This window comes from Hypomesus nipponensis, chromosome 13 (genome assembly GCF_054491055.1).
Source record: "Hypomesus nipponensis isolate SF chromosome 13, ASM5449105v1, whole genome shotgun sequence".
Lineage (NCBI taxonomy): Eukaryota > Metazoa > Chordata > Actinopteri > Osmeriformes > Osmeridae > Hypomesus > Hypomesus nipponensis.
Genome location: NC_140373.1, coordinates 6,491,669 through 6,509,280, shown reverse-complemented (window position 1 = coordinate 6,509,280; position 17,612 = coordinate 6,491,669). Strand labels below are relative to the sequence as shown.

Here is a 17,612-nt window from a genome sequence, read left to right as displayed (position 1 = left end):
CATCGTGCGGACCAGCAACCAATCAGCATTCTGGGAGCCGGGGAGGCTGGGGGGGAAACAGGGTTTCCTGGGGGGCTGAGCAGGGGCGTCAGGGGTCAGCTGCTGGGGTGCTCATTGACAAATTGAGCCCAGTTGTGGGGAAGAGACTCCACAGAGCAGGCCCTGCAGGCTCTCTCCCTCACTGGGCTTCTGGTGTCGAGGGGAACTCGTGGTACCGGAGTGTGTGTGTGTGTGTGTGTGTGTGTGTTGAGTGTGTGTAATGTGTGTTTGTGGAGGCAGAGATTGGGAGGGGTAACGTGTCAGAGAAGGGATTGAAGAATTAAGCTGAGGAGAGGTAGTGCTTATGGGGGAGGGTGGGGGGTCGAGTAGACAGCCCAGGGGTTCAAGCCTGTCACCTTTCTCTCCTTCTCCCACCCTCACCCCAGGTCCTCATGGGTCACCTTCCCAGATTAGCATCCACACAGGGCGATCGAAATCCCCTGCTGGGCTGGCACCAGGTCACCGGGTCACGACACATTATCCAAACGCGTTAAGTGGCGTGGCAGCAGCAGCATCCTCAACAGACTAATCACAGCCAGATCCCCACACACACAGTCCCCCCTTCACAAACTCTCAGATCCTCCCTCTCTCTCACACACACACACACACACACACACAAAGAGACCCAGCACCTCACACAAATGTATGCACACATTATTCCCACACACACACACACACGACCACCATACACACACGCCAGAATGTTGTTGTCACTTTGATTTATACATGCTCTGGATTCAGTGATTCCCCGCTCCAGGGGTCACCGACAAAAAAACCCTGAGAGGAAACGAGAGGTGAGGAACGCCAGGAATGCTCTGCCATTCAAACAATCAAGAGATAATGATGGGAGATAATGATTAAAAGGTTAACTGTGTGGCATTCGGGTGAGTGAACCCAACGTGACAGGATCTAGGTTGAAATATCTACGCCAAACGTCTTCAAACAGAAGGGTGTGAACGCAGATCTGCTCTTTGCCGGCGAGTGTTGGTGTTAATGGGCGACGGCAGTGTGTGCAGGCGACTGTATATGCAGAACATATCTGGGCTATGCCTTTCATGTCTTACCACATGTACTGCAACATCAATGGATTGCAACATCAAAAAAGTCTGAGAGTCTAACCGAGACCAGCTCCAAACAGCCTTCCTTTCTTCCTCCTCCTCTGCCACAAATCCTCATACTCCACTGGTGGTGTCATGGAGACGGGCAGTCAGACCGACCAGAAGTGTGCGTGTGTCTGTCTGTCTGTCTGTCTGTCTTGTGACAGAAGCCATTATGTAATGTGCCGTTTCAGTTCAGTGAAGTGTCTATCATTGTCTTTTAGTCGGACAGTCTAGTACACCTGCTCAGTCCAAGTGGAGACTCATCCGTGGTCTCTGAACACTGGACATCACCTCACCAGGGAAAAGAGCTTTCCCACTTCTGCTCCCTACTGCCATCCCTCCAATGGAACAGACTCACAGCTGTAGGCCACAGGACTAATGCTTCACACCCTGTCATAGGCAATGAGGCCCAAACGTGTGCGTGTGTTTCATGTTTGGGTGTATGCGTTTTCTCCTCTGCTCACCTTGACTGATGAATTCATCCATCTTGTCCTTGAAGGGCAGCAGATGTTCTTCCGACGACACCTTGCACACCTTCTCCACCTCTGAAGTGCATGCTGGAACGACAAGGGAACCAAGACCAACATCAAGAACACACTTTGAGTAACAAAGAAAACAAACTACAGAATACAGAACAAGACACAGCATATTTAAGTAAATACAGAGAAGTACTTCCATAATATATGTTACAGTTCTGGGGAAGTACTACTGGGCAAGTCACATTTATACCACCTGTATCCCTTTTTCATTTAACAGTTATCTTCTTCTACTCTTTTGTAATGTCAGTCTTCTTTTTCTTTGACAGAAGAGAGTTGAACGGAAAAGATGGAAAAGTATATGGAGGAATGTTCCTGCAAAGCCAATAAGTCAATTACATTCCAGTCCATTCAACACACACAGCCAATCACACACACCGTTCACAGACAGAAGACTGATGTCCTCTTCCTGCAGAACCTTGGAATTCTGGAACTTCCATGACGTTCAGAGAGTCACGTAACAATCAGTGGCCATGATGGATTAGATCTCTCCCTGCTTGGCCTGGTCTGGCCCAGCCTGGCCACATGCCAATCTAAATGCCATCTGGACTATTACAGACCACTTAGTTGACCTGTGGTCAGGCAGTGCCGCATAGTTGGGGTTACCTAGTTAACATGGCCCCCAGCCTCTACTTTAGCTTTCACTCCAGCTTCCAGCCTCAGTATAAACTCCAGACCCAGCTACAGCTTCAAACTCTAGTCTAGCTCCAGACCCAGGTCTTAATCCAGTTTCACACCCTAGTCTAGCCCCAGGTTTCAATCCAGTTTCAACTCCTAGTCTAGCCCCAGGTTTCAATCCAGTTTCACACCCTAGTCTAGCCCCAGGTTTCAATCCAGTTTCACACCCTAGTCTAGCCCCAGGTTTCAATCCAGTTTCACACCCTAGTCTAGCCCCAGGTTTCAATCCAGTTTCAACTCCTAGTCTAGCCCCAGCCGCAGCCCCAGCCTCTCTCCACATGTGCTGCAGTCTACTTTCACCACTGCCCCAGACCTCAGCGCTAACAGATGGAACCACTGATATGAGACTGTCAGAATGACAGCAGGCTAGATGCCATTCATCTAGATAATATTACACTGTGTTGAAATAAAAAAACTCAAATGGATATAGTCACAGAAAGATGAGCTGGGGGGGGGGAGAGAAAGAGAGAGACCGTGGGAGAACATGACAGAGACCGACAGACAAAGAAAAAGACTAAAAAGTGCTACAGACTCTTTGCAGGCATGAAAACCAATTGCTTTCTTTCAGAACTGTTGATTGATAAGTGCTAGTCAACAAACAAAAAAAAACATTCCATAAAAACACGACCCACTTTCTCAGACACCCAAATGAGAATGACAGAGCCAGAACCAGGACAATCGTCGTATTTGAACTATATATGAGACAAGCAAAGAAATGGCTTGACCCCCACCCCCCTACACACACACACACACACACACTTTCCTCACCCCCTCTCTGCGTATATAGCCTCATATACAGGCTCATATTCTTACGAGAGTTTCCATTTACACTCACTAGGTTTAAGCATGACGTTTTCTGGTCCCAGCGTTTACAAAAATCTCCCCGTCTTGCTCCCTCTCTCTGTCCGGACCACCAGAGCACCCGGGCAGGAAGGAGCAAGGGCCCCCGTTTGTTTGTTTTGACAGCCTAACAAGTGAACATCCTCCAGGGCCCACAAACTAACCCTGCAGTTTAACCCCCCAGAGAGGGAGCTCATCCTGGGACTGGGAGCAGCGCCGACTGGGCGCTGGCTGCTGGGTCATACACTCTGGAGATGCCCTGTCTATCCTGTCTAAACAAACTCAAGTCCTTCTCTTTAATATCATTAAAAACACTCAAAACACTTATTTTAAAGTGTAGTACTGTAAGCAGTCTGTCAGGGTATGGGTGTGTCCACGTGTCTGTGTGTGAGTGTAAGAGTGTGTGTGTGTGTGTGTGTGTGTGTGAGAGCCTAATTGGTCGAGCCAATTACTGCCAAGGAGGGTATGCAGGAAATGACCTGCCCTCTCAGCGAAGCATGTGACCAGCTCCAGGAGATACTGTAACTCTGACTCACTTTGCTGGTTGGACACGAGACATGAGGGCTCTTTGTGTTTGAGTGCATGTGCTCACACACGCGCGCGCGCACACACACACACACACACACACACAGGAAGCTGAGAATGAGTAACGAGAATAAAAGGTGGATTCAAAGAATGCTAAACAGACATGGAGAGATCCCCATTTTCAACGCATCAGCCTTGTAATGACTGACCTTGGGTAATCAGCTGCTGATTGAACTGTCTTCAAAGCCCTGTTTCCTAGCCAACTATCCAAACTCTAATCATATCAATATTTATGGAAGTAGATTTATTGTCATTTGGCCCAAGGTCCTAGGTCAGACAACTGGATAATTTAAGAAAAAGTCCAATCATGCATTCTTTATATCATGAATATAAGAAAAGCAAGACAATGATTTACTTCTCAACTCAGATTCACACAACCACTGGATGAAGAGAGATACCATCACATAGTGTGCACATTATTATAAGCATGACATTAAATGTATAATTTTCTAAACTAGGAGAAAAGATGGTAAAGCCATTACAGAGGTGAGCATAATGTAGTTAGGGCGGGGGGGCCAGTGGAGAGACTGGGAGAGAGATGGAGAGCAGGTGATCCAACAGGAACTCGGTTGCTGGTTCAGGAAGAAGTTCTGCTGAGCTTGTCACAGCAGGGTCTCCATCAGAACACTGATAACTCAGGCTTGATTGGGTGGGAGGCCAGGAGAGCCAATCAAAACATGCGCGCAGATGGCACTGGGGACATGTCCCCCCCAGATTCCTATTAACCCCGATCCGTCCCCACCACTCTCCCTACGTAAGGCCACAAGCATCAGTTAATCACTGCACAGCTGATTAGGCGATGTTAGCGATGTATTAGCGTGTGTAACGTTGTTAGCGTGTATTAGCGTGTGTAACGCTGTTTGCGTGTTTTAGCAGGTAGAGGCACTAGTCCCCCCCAGTTCAAAAATTCCATCTGCATCCCTGAATCAAAAGTCCTTGACCACAAACACAGAGCCCCTACCCCACTCCATATACACTTGTCAGATCTAAATGTACTGTAGTGGAATAAAGCATGCACATAACTTAAAGCTTCCTCTAAAACAGGACTATATTAGCATATAATCTCAGAAATCTACCCCAGTAGAACATTACACATGTAAAAAGCGTTGTGGTCCGGGCTATTGTTACTGTACAACACCTTGGGCTTACGTGTGCCTTGTCTGGAGAACAGTCAAAGACTTCTGACTTTTCCTTTGAAAAAGTAACACAAAAAAAAAAAGAAAAAAAAGAAAGAAAAACGTCTAACATGCAGATGTTTTGGATCAAGCTTTACAGAGGACCTAAACACAACCAGGAGCGGGGGCCTTAGGGGGAGAGGAGCGGCGTGCAAAGCCCGTTTCGATGCTACTGATACAGTGACAGGACTCTGGATCTGTCTGGCCTCAAATGTTTATGCGAACACACACTGAACTTTGTCACTTCAGATGATCAAACGCTCTCCCACCCTACCCCCAGGTCCTCTCCTAACCCAACAGAGTCCTAAAGTCTACCCACAGAGACACCAGAACCTCCATACCAAACACCTGGATTACTGGATTGTTGCACAGTAGCCAGGGATGAGGCAGTGTCTCACTATCTCACCGCCTCACTTAGCCGTTAGTCTGTACATCTCGAATAAATCACTGAGTTAGGCTACGGAGGCAATCTGTGCATCTGTAGTAGACAGTATGACCAAAGTGTCCAGGGCTTGGACAGGTCCCAAAGAGAGATCACTGTCCAGGCCTTAGACATGTCCCAAAGAGAGACCAGTGTCCAGAGGTCAGAGAGATATTACAACGTACCACGCAGGTCCTTCCTCAGACGGGATAGATCCTTCTGGAAGTCCTCAAACTTCATCTGGGAGGCCTGGAACAGGTCCTGGGGCTCAGGGAGAGGGTAGACACACGTCTCTCTGCCAGCGTCCTGCCAACACACACACACACACACACACACATCCAAGTTCTTTTTTACACCAATTACCTTTATACGCCCCCAAAAAACCTGGATCCAAAATCACATTTCTTTCAGACACTGAAACATCTCTTGTACATGGTGTGTGTGTGTGTGTGCACATGTAGGTTGAGGTTGTGCTTGGCTCCGTTTGAATTGCTACAGTTTTGTATAGCTAAACACCTTATTTACAACAGGCAGTCTTTGGATGTGCTGCCAGCTGTAACTGCCTACAGGCCAGCAGAACAGAGCAGAGAACAGGCAGCAGAACAGAGCAGAGAACAGGCAGCAGAACAGAGCAGAGAACAGGCCAGCAGAACAGAGCAGAGAACAGGCCAGCAGAACAGAGCAGAGAACAGGCCAGCAGAACAGAGCAGAGAACAGGCAACAGAACAGAGCAGAGAACAGGCAGCAGAACAGAGCAGAGAACAGGCCAGCAGAACAGAGCAGAGAACAGCCAGAAGAACAGAGCAGAGAACAGGCAGCAGAACAGAGCAGAGAACAGGCCAGCAGAACAGGCCAGCAGAACAGAGCAGAGCATTAGTTGGAGCAGAAAATAAAGGAGGGAAAATAAGTAACATTTAACAACATTCTTTCACTCTCTCTCTCTCTCCTCACTTCCCAAGACATTCGAGAGCAGCATGTCTGAAACATGTATCCATGGTAGAAGGCTGGGAGTCGGGAACGTGACCATGAACAGGTTGAGGACTCACCTCGTCAAAGTGCCTGAGATAGTAAGCCACAATGTAGGACAGAAGACTTCGCATGTTGTCCTGTGATAAAAAAAAAAAAAAACAGCACAAAGTAACTACTTACAGTAATATGCAAACAGGTCTAATTCGCTAGATTCTTGATTCCCTGGATTCTGTGGCACTGGGTTTCAGCAGCACTGAGGATGATGAGGATGCAGGCTCAGTCCCACTCACACTGCTCTTCACGTCCTTGAGCTTGGGCAGGATATCCAGGTTGAAGCCATCCGCCTGGCCTCTGGTCCGGTTCCCTCCATTCATGAAGTTCCCAAAGGCCAGAACCAGACCCAGCACCTTCATCACCCCGCTCCCACTCTGCAGGATCTGGTGTGTGTGGGGGAGGGGGGGGAGTGAGAGAGGAAGTGGTGATTAAGGGACAAGGGCAAAAAGTACACACAATAATTAGCACACACAAACACACACTTACAGTGCAAGCTCTTTGTAGGATTTCTAGCTTGCGGTGGATGGAGGAGCTGCACTCAGAGAAGGTGGACTGGAAGAGGATACAGAAGACCCTGCCTGAAAAGTTTGGGATCTCTGAGAGCTGGAACAGAAACCTGGGATGGGGGAGAGAAGGAGATAAGTGGGACCTTCCACGAGCCTTCAGATTCTAGTCACTGAAATGTTTGTACAAGGAAGTATGGTGGTCTTACTGTTCAGGCTTATCCAGGGGCTTGGCGTTATCTTTGTCTTTGGAGGATTTGATGTGCTTTTCAATCTTATCCATCTCATCTTGTTGTGCTCTCTGTGGAGAAGAAAAAACAAAACAATAACTGCTGTATCAGCAGGAATGTTTTAAAGGACACATGATTGGTAATCCAGATGTAATTGTAAGATCTTTACTAGGGGTTTGGGGTCAAAGATTATGCAATCTAGATAGGAGAAATAGTAAACAACACAATATAGTAAACAACACAATATATCATAATTCACTCTTCCTGGAGTGGCGAACTAGGACCACAACATAAGACTATGGTATACACACAACAACATTATTGAGGTTTAGCATTTAAACACTTTTACCAGAAAGGCTTTTTGATCCTGCCGCCCAAACTATTGTGTACAAGCCAACAACTCCAGAACAAACATTTCCTTGCTGAGGGGGCTTAAGAGGAAAACCGAAGCAATAAAAGAGGAGAGAAGCCACAATGTCTAAAGCGTTTCCTTCTCTCAGCATTCTATAGCACAACTGAGAATGTGGTTAGCCCTTAATTATACAAAACGTTGAATCGTTCTTTGACGTCAGGAGGGCCGGTGCAGCACGGTCCCCAGAGAACACTGGGCTTCTAATACACAAGATATGTGCATTTACACACTGACAAATAAACAAGATATGTGCATTTACACACTGACAAATAAACAAGATATGTGCATTTACACACTGACAAATAAACAAGATATGTGCATTTACACACTGACAAATAAACAAGATATGTGCATTTACACACTGACAAATACACAAGATATGTGCATTTACACACTGACAAATAAACAAGATATGTGCATTTACACACTGACAAATAAACAAGATGTGTGCATTTACACACTGACAAATACACAAGATATGTGCATTTACACACTGACAAATAAACAAGTTATGTGCATTTACACACTGACAAATAAACAAGTTATGTGCATTTACACACTGACAAATAAACAAGTTATGTGCATTTACACACTGACAAATAAACAAGATATGTGCATTTATACACTGACAAATAAACAAGATATGTGCATTTACACACTGACAAATAAACATGATAACAAATGAATAGCTCATAACAAGAGACCAAACCAAAACACCTTGACAGCCTCCAATTGATGATTTAATTCAGCAAGATTAGGCCAATATGCTCCATGGTCAAGAACATGTCATCATGTGCTAAACATGTCTTATATCAACTATACTATACTGCATACTGTACTGTTTTTTAACCCAACTCCCTCCTGGTCAAGTTGAAGCATCTAGCATGAAACCGAAAGGCAATCATTGTAATCCAAAGTACCTCGGCTCCAAACTCAATGGTGTGCCTTTGTGAAACACTGATGGAGGCGCGCTAGGTGTGAGGGGCTGTCGGAATGGATTGGCTAGCCCTTGTAAACATACCAGCTGTAGAGTAAAGTAAACACCACGGTAAACACTTCACGTCTAGATCAAACACCCTGACGACCCAACACCGTTTTAACCACTTAGCAGCGGTGGGGGGAAGGATGGAGCGTGTTCAAAAAAGAGAAAGAGAGAGAGAGAGAGCGAGAGAGAGCGGAAACAAGAAAGGAGACAAAAAACCACTAAGGACGAATGAGCTCCATCATGTAGTATTATAGCTCCCTCTTTTATAGTGACATGGGTCAGGGGAAGGGAGGGGAGAGAGAGGGAGGGTGAGTAGGGGGAGGGGGAAGGAGAGCAGCCTTGGTGTGAATGTAAACTTTGGAAAACCCTTCAGATCCATTAAGCTCCATCACCAAAATCAATCAGAGGGGAGGGGGGGGCAAAGCTTCAAGGTCCCCGCTCGGCTTGCAGCATGCTTCCACAGCACTTCAAACGTGGGCATCAAACACAGTGATTAGGATTCTGTTCACTCTGCCATCTGTCCACAAGGGCAAGGGGTTCTGCTTCTAATTCACCAGGTTTTTAAAGTGTAAATAGTTTTAATAAAAAGCAGCTTTTTTCCATTCAGTGGGATTGTGATTTCGGGATGGGAGGCATAGAGGGGAAATCAAGAGAGCGCCCCATTGTCAAAAGACACGAGGGATAAATATGTATCTTGGCTCTGGGTAATCAGTAATAGTATCTTGATGTGTGGGTACGATCCCAACACATACGACCTAAACTTCCGAACCAGAAACATGAACCAGAGAGTTGCAGCAATAACGGAAGGGAAAAACCCTGTATTGAACATTTGTAAAGCAATGTATGTTTTTACAGTGTCTCTCTTTTTTCCAATTCTTCTGAATACCATTTCGGCAGGCCTGGTTTCCATAATTACTGACTAAGCTGTCCAGACGCAAACATCTTAATGTTTCCTTCTCCCATTTCTCTCTCTTTTCATACAGTACTGTAACTCCCTACATGTTTTTCTCTTTTGTAGCTCCAAGAGGAGGCTGACGTCTGAGAAGAGTGAGCATGGAGGTGAAAAAGGGGGGAGGGGAGGAGAAAAGAGAGGGGTGGTGGATTGAGAGGAGTGGAGAATGGATGAAAGGAATGAACAAGGGATGAGGGCGTACAGAAGTGAAGGGTGAAGTGAAGAGGAGGGAAAAGTGGATGATACTTCATCCTCCAAGACATTCCAGCCACAGGCCTTCTCAGGGGTGCCCTGGTGCCATAATGGGCAGACAAACTGCCAAACCATGGAACGCCTGAGGGCTGAGGGGGGCCTTACAAGAAACAGGGTCTCCTGGGAGGAGCAGGGGGCCAGAGGAGAGCTGTGCCAGTTCGAGCCTGGCGGGGCCTGCCATAAAGCTCTCTATGGTGGTGAATTAGGAGAGGGCGACAGGATGGAGTCTTGCATGCAAAAAGTCAAAACAAAAATATAGAAACACAAACTGGGGGTTTTGAAACTGCGCCTCAGGCAAGTAGAAAAGAGAGGGGGGGGGGGAAGAGAGAGAGAGGGAGAGAATCTTGTGTCAAAACACAAAGGCATTTACGAAAGCTCGCACCAAAGATATTAAGAACGTTAGAAACAAAAGATAAAAAACATTTGCGCTGCAATCTGCTATTTGGCTCTGGACAGCAAATATGATATTTTCTGACAGATACAAAGCAGAGACAGATCCTGATAAAGGAAAGATTCAGTAGCTACCAGAATAATCGAGATGTGGTAACCAGAAAGAGAAGTGTGTACATGGTCATTGCATGTCTGGCCACAATGAGACAAACACGTCCTCCACAATGAAAAGGTATCCCTCAATAAGAGACTCATTTTACTAAAGATGAACTAATTTCTCAAAGTGAAGTGAGAGAGAGAGCGAGAGAGCGAGAGAGCGAGAGAGCGAGAGAGCGAGAGAGCGAGAGAGCGAGAGAGCGAGAGAGCGAGAGAGCGAGAGAGCGAGAGAGAACGGGAGGCCAGTCTTTTGACCTTGACTTTAAGGATTTATTGTAACACATCAGAGTCTATTGGACATTGAGGCCATCAGTGGGACCGGGGGTTTGTAGTGTGTGTGTGGGGGGGGGGGGGGGGGGGGGTGGGAGCTGTGAGTGGTCTCCAGCCAGACACAACCTTTTAAGGGTCCTCGCTGCTTCTACACAGAGCCAGCGACTGGCCTGCTAATACACCACGACATTCCAGTAATTGATATCAGGTATGTGAGTGCAGAGAGAGCCAGGAGCACTCCTCTCTTTCTTTTGCTCTTACGTGATTTCTTTTAATGAAAGCAACATTAATAATGTCACTGGATACAGTGTGTAACCAAAGTCAATTGCATGACATTATGAAGAAAGAAAAAAAAGGACCAAACTCTGGTGCCGGTTTTATACATGAAACAAACGTGCGTTCTTCCGAGATGGATAAGGAGGGTAATTTGGGGTTTTACAAGGCTGATTCTGCAGTAAACATAAAGCGTTTCTATGCAGCCCTTGCAGTCCACAGATTCATTGTAATATTAATGCAGTTCATTTCGATTTGGGCTTTTTGAAGTTTACCAGACTACATTTGAAGTCCAGATATTGGAGAGGATTCCAAGCGTATACATCCTGTACAAAAATTCCTCTCTCTCTCTTTGTCCCTCCCTATTTGCCCATGTATCAAAGGCTCTGGATCAATCTGATTACTCAGGAGATTAAATAACAAGATGGACTCAATTATTCAGTATGTTCTGTACAGTAGGTTTCAAAGTTATAGAACAGAGCACTACCCATTTAGGAGTTTGATGAGAAACACTTGGTATTCTCCCTCCAGTGTGTTTGAAGGGGCCATGTTCAGTGTCTGTTTCTTCAAGTCTCCTTCCTGGTAGATATTCTACACTGGTGCATTGTGGTACTCTGTCCCAGAAAGCTTGCAATACCTTCTGTTCTGATGGGTTAAGGGATTGCGGATGATTGACCTTCAGTGACCTTTCACTACCTTTGATGCAGGGGTCAGCTGGGGGTGAGATACTTACGTTTTCATAGAGTGCCTGCAGGGTCTCCAGGTCCACCACAGTGTTGTCCAGGTTCATAATGGCTGGAGAGAGGGGGGAGACAGACAGAGAAACATTGTTAGAAAAAGAGAAACGGGGCGAGAAATAGAGGGAGGTTAATCAGAGGTTTCCAACGAGGAGTGACACGTCAGAGGTTAATAGAGTGTAACCACTGGTCATGAGGTGAAAGGCCAGCGCTCCTGAGCTCCTGCACCCCCCCCCCCCGCGCGCGCACGTCGCCATAGGGACACAACACGCCGTGGCGCCACTTGTCTTAAACCCCGCGCTCACCAGCGCCAACAAGGCGCCAACAAGACGCCAGGGAGCGTGATCAGGAGCCCTGAGAGCCCAGGGAAGGGGAGGAGGGAACCGTACAGCCAACAGCAGGGGGGAGGGAGGGGGAGAGAGAGAAAAAAAGAGAGAGAGATGGTGGCCGGTACCAGCGACACCAAATAAGCTCATTGGTGTCCCACAGGCAGGTCTGCTGGGCTGGCTGGGCCTGCTTTAATCCCTCCCAGTATTAACCTCTCTGCTTGGCCCCTACTCCAGGTCAAACCCTCGCCGTGTCAAGCCCACAGCTTTACAGCAGATTTGGACATATTTCTTTCCTATTCCCACAGGGTTCAGTGCCACCCACAGGATCCCCCCAATCCCATGTCACCCTCTCCCGAACTGCTTGTAGCAACCACCCCTTCCAGCCGACCAAGCTTGACACCACTAAGCAGCTTAATGGGGGTGTGATGAGTCTGGGGGCAATTAACTAGATTTGTCTCAGGTGGGGGTCTCTCCAGTCAAGGCTGTCAGACTGGGACTACTCTTGTCCAGCACCTGAAAACTACAGATACCAAGCTGCACACACCTAGACCACTCATGTCATCATCATAGCCTATGCATGTCTATCTCTCTCAAAGCTTCATGTACAGGAACATGACAGCTGTCCAAACTGAGCAGGGATTACTCATCTCCACTCAACAGCCCTGCAGAAACCCCTAGAGTCTGTCGTGCTATTGTGTTTCAGCTTTCTCTTTACTGTGGGCTGACACAGTCTCTGGAAACACTACACCTGGGTAGAGAGAAACACAAAACGCACACATAAGCACTCCAATACACACAGCTATGTCTGCATTCCGAGAACACAAACCTACATACATACACACACATTGCAACAAACTCACTTTTATTCACACACAAACACACACAGGCGCTCACCTCCACGGAGGGTGGAAATATTTGCCCACCAACATGTAATCAGGCAGCAGCACATGGCCGCGCTGACGAGGGCGCTGATGAAAGCGCCCGCTACCTCGGGCCTGTCAGAGAACAAAGAGGCAGCGTCTGAATTCCCGCTGTCGCCTCTTTGTCTCGGCGGCCGGGGATCTGGCGCCTCCAACTGTAATCCTTTAAAAGTAAATGTTTGAACACAAACAGAGCTGAAGATGTGGATTGTTGAATCTAAGATATAGTGTTACATCGCAGGGCTCTCTGGTGCTGAGGACCACGAAGCAAGGAGGTGAGAGAGGCGGAGCTCGGCCGCCCATCGGTCAATCTGCGTGTGTGTGTGCGGTGTGTGTGTGTGTGTGAGAGTCAACACTCCTCCAGTGAGGGTCAGGAGTGTTGATATGGGACAGGTTTGTCTGAGCGAGTGAGAAACTGCACCCAACGGACGAGAGCGTGTTACTGTGCTGCTACTGCCACGACACTGGTGAGGAGGGGAGTGCTGAGGCGTGCATGGCTCTGGGTGTGTAGACCTTCAGTATGGATGTTTCCTTTACACCCTGGGAACCAGCCAAGCAGGGCTAAAGGAGTGGTATTGTTTTCAATTGTGATCCGAGGCAGAGTAGCACACACTAAACCATAAACACTTCTGGGTGAAATCCAGTCTCTTGTTTGAGCTCAGTGCTGATGAGCTACAGTTTTTTTTTTTTTGTGTGTGTTACTGCATTGATGGTAGCAACGAAAAACTTCTCAGCACGAGGTGTGAAGTTGACAAGAGCCAGACACACACACACGCACATCAAACCAGCCTCGTTAACACTGCATCCAGCCGTGGTCCCAGCTCAAAGGATATCCATGTTTATCATTCCTCACTGTTTGAAATGAGACCTGTAGGAAACGGCATTAAGATATTACAGTATGTATACAGTCCATTCTACATAAGGAGTGTGTTGGTAAAATGACACTATCAACAATCACACAGAAATTAGTTATTTGGCTTTCTTTGGCTTTATCCCCTGCATAACATCGAGGTATAGGAACAGCTCTACCACAGGGCCGTGCACACACGCACACACACACCACATAAACACACACTGAGACAGGCATAAACACAGTAGGAACAGCCTCATTGGATTCCACAGAAAACTTCATTGGTCCAAGATGCTGAGACCAGCTGGAGTCCAAGTATTTGACAATCCAAGGTAAAATTGATACATTAAATAGTATATTATTTTGGGACTGAATCTTAATCAGTTGAAAAGTAGACGTGCACATTATTCCCATGTCAAATCAAGCTGGGTTTCTGTATCTGGCAAGGTATTCCTGGTCTGACCACCAAAGACCAGAACATTGAGACAAAGCTGTGCTCAAAACATATAATTTACAAATTTTACATTTGAAAAGCTGACCCTGTCTTTTGTACGCTCCTACTTTACTGTATTTTACAATACAGTGTGCGTGTGAGAGTAAGTGAGAGAAAGATGGACAGCAAGAAGGTGCGTGTTCAGCGCATGCAACTCAGCAAGCATGAATGCGTGTGTCCTCATCCAACTCCTCTTTGGAGTTGACCTCCTGGCAGGGCAAACAGATACCGCCAACATTTTGAATGTACACACCGGCTGTAAATCAGCCCTCTGACAGAGGCAAGATGGGGGAGGATAGCTCTCCATCTCACTACATGTCCAGTCACAGATGCTGTATGGGACAAGGGATATATGAGACACATGTAATCCTTTTACAGGTCAAACTCAAGACATGACTCAAGGCTTGGCTCAAGGGAGTAGAACTCCCTTAGAACTGGGAGTAGTACAGAACCACCACAGGGAGGGATGCAGCTCGTGTATGGCTTTTCTCACACCTGCATACAATCCTTTCTACAGGATGAATTTGACCTATTGGAGAGGCAATCTGAACAGCAGGGGTTCATCAGATGCTGACTGACAAGTAACCAAACCCTCTACCTAACGGTAAGGAAGGCAGCTGTAAGGAGTTGATTCCCAACCACTAAAACCTCCCAAAACTCAACAACCTTTATTTTATTTTGAGGGGTGGGGGGGTGGCAGCAGGGAAACTTCAGAAAATCATATTTTATGATCTAGCCGCAGCTATGTGATAATGACTAGAAGTAGCTTATTTTCAAAAGGAAATTAATAGTGATATTTATATCACTATTGTATTTATAATAGTGAAGAGAATGCTTGCCTGTGTTCACAACTATGCTATTAGACGCCAGGCTAGCGATTCATATCCATGCGAATTTGCCAAGTCTGAGAAGGAGATCTATGGAAGATGTAAACACTTACAGATTCCTGTAAATAACCACAGGCAATCTATCTGATCCCCTCTGTAGATACTGTAATCACACAGAGTGCATCCATACCTCAGCCTGGTCCTCTGATTTAGGAGCCATACACACACACACACACACACACACACAAACCTAGAGGGCAAGAGTGCAGGGTGGATTCAGGGCATGCACCTTTCCTGACACCATTACAAATTCCCAAGATCATTTTACAGACTCACAAGGATGGGGGGTGGACAGGGTCGGGGAGCTCAAACATGGCAACCGCAGGCTAACACCAATCCAATGGGAACCAGGGAGAGCTCGATGGAGAATCTCCCTTCAATTCTGCGACTAGATGTTTAACAAAGGAAAGGCCTGATCCTCGTGACAGAGCCCTTGCATATGCCTGGCCCGCTGGCATATAAACACATTGATTAGACGGAAATTAACGACAAATTCTTCTGCAACCGGTATAAAATATACAGCAACATTCCACCCCCATAGGGGCCTGATGGATATGCAGAGCTAAAATAAACGGACGGAATATCTCTCTCTCTCTCCTTCCCTCTCCCCCAGCAGAGTGAGAGGTCTCTCTCTCCATCCCTGTCCCCCAGCAGTGTGAGAGGTGAACTAATGTCTTCTACAGGGACATCTCACAGCTAGTTAATGTGCTACTAGCAACTAGGTTATCCCAAACTGGCTTACAATAGCAAATTGCTGTTCTCAGATGATCATCTTGTGCCACACTGAGCTACATCTTCATATATGGGGATTATTTTAATCCCCCCCAACGATCCAACCCACACTCCCTCTCACTCTATTCCCTGTCGTTGATAAGCGGGCATTTCTCTCGACCACACGATATATGGTTCCCACCGGTTAACACCACCACCACAAACAGATGGGAGACGATGTGTCCCGTGTGTTTCAGTTGGTTCCCATTCCGCTCCCAGCGGCTCCGAGCTGAGGCTCAGAGCTGAGGCTCCGACAGAGAGGCAGGACCACATCATTGTTTTCACGTTTCCCTCTCTGACTGAGATCCATTTGCAGTTCTCCACAATACCACACGCCTGGCGCCAGCCCCAGCTCCTCACTACGCCGCTACCGCTCTGTGCAGGGGGGGGGGGGGGTGTTATGGTGTTTGTAAGTCTGACAGAATGTCAGGAGTCCTGAACACTGACACCTTAAAATGCTGACTGTCTTGCTACAGATTTAGCAGGAACGAATGCGTCTCCCGCTTGATGAAAACATTTTGTGCGTGTGTCTGTGCATGTGTGTGTTTGTGTGGATAATGGGGGTAGTGGATAAGGAATTCCTGAGATTCTTGCTGGTTGAATTACATTAACCATCCAGACATATGTCCTGTATTGGGAGTTGTAGAAACCTCCAAAACACAAACCAAACAGTCATGTCTGTGACTCCGACACACAGCCAAACCTCAACACGTTGCTGTTGAGTGATGTGGCGCTTGAGAGAAAAGCAGAAACCAACATTACTCATGCAAATGGATGTCAATTTTGTCTTTACTGTTTATAATTCAAATGCGGCGACAAATAAATTCCCGATTTGCCTTTCATGGCAGAGGAGATTTAACACAGAATGTAATGGACGCAAATCAGCAACTGCACTGCATCTTACAGTAAACTGCACTGGTGAGTAAGGGTGGGAAAGTGGAGAGAGAGAGAGGAGGGGGTTGAAAGTGAGACGGGGGAGGGCGAGATAGGAAAGTGACGGAGAGAGAGAGAGAGAGAGACATACCAGCCAGGGACCTTTCGGAACCAGAGAATGTCTGAAACCAAACAATCGTATCAACAACACAAACAACAACAATGACGACAATGGAACAGCGAGACTGGGTCAGTAAACGAGGACAAGGGAATACAAGGGAGGCTCTGACGCACACACAGACTATCTGAAGGAAGCCCCATTCAATAGCAGCTCCTACTGGAATCTGAGGAGAGCTCCGAGCTGGACCGAACGCATCAAGTCAGGATATTTATATGAGGCACACCGGCCTCGCCCTCACAGCCTCACAGCCTTCATCAACGGGGTCCACATGGTCCTCATATGGAAGGTGTCTGGAGCGGATTGAGGCCTGGCCCCCAGGACTCACCGTGCTGGATGTCCTTCATATCCAGGTGCAGACTGGACATCAGGATGCCTACTGCCTGGGAACGCTTGTTGTTCAGCAGCTTCACCACCTGAAACACACACGTAGAGAGGGTTGATGAAAGCACACGCAACATCTATGACCAAACATGTTAGTACCATGCACTTCTGATCCTTGAATTTCTGCTGTTCTTTCTTTGTGCACTGTTTGTACACCACTTTGGATAGAAGCGTCTGCTAGAAATATTTTATGCAAATATCAATAAAGCTGGTTACATGAGCACATGCATCTTTACATACTATGTATCCTTACGGGGACAGTTCACCCAAAAATCGTATTTTTCCTCTTACCTGTAGTACTATGAATCCATGTTAATTGTTTAGGTGCCGAGTTTTAGAGATATTGGCCTTCTAAGATATGCTGGAATTT

General features: G+C 46.9%; 1 protein-coding gene across 1 annotated transcript in view; it reads right to left on the bottom strand.

Annotated features, from left to right (window-relative positions):
• Positions 1-17,612, bottom strand: part of fmn2b (formin 2b) — a 43,482-nt gene that overhangs the window by 10,424 nt on the left and 15,446 nt on the right. The window contains exons 9-16 of the mRNA XM_084670452.1: positions 17,187-17,274; positions 11,554-11,615; positions 7,110-7,201; positions 6,884-7,013; positions 6,634-6,780; positions 6,421-6,480; positions 5,560-5,680; positions 1,604-1,696 (exon numbers count right to left, since the gene is read on the bottom strand). Coding sequence (XP_084526578.1) covers positions 1,604-1,696; positions 5,560-5,680; positions 6,421-6,480; positions 6,634-6,780; positions 6,884-7,013; positions 7,110-7,201; positions 11,554-11,615; positions 17,187-17,274 — 793 coding nt within the window. The remainder of the gene's footprint in view (positions 1-1,603; positions 1,697-5,559; positions 5,681-6,420; positions 6,481-6,633; positions 6,781-6,883; positions 7,014-7,109; positions 7,202-11,553; positions 11,616-17,186; positions 17,275-17,612) is intronic.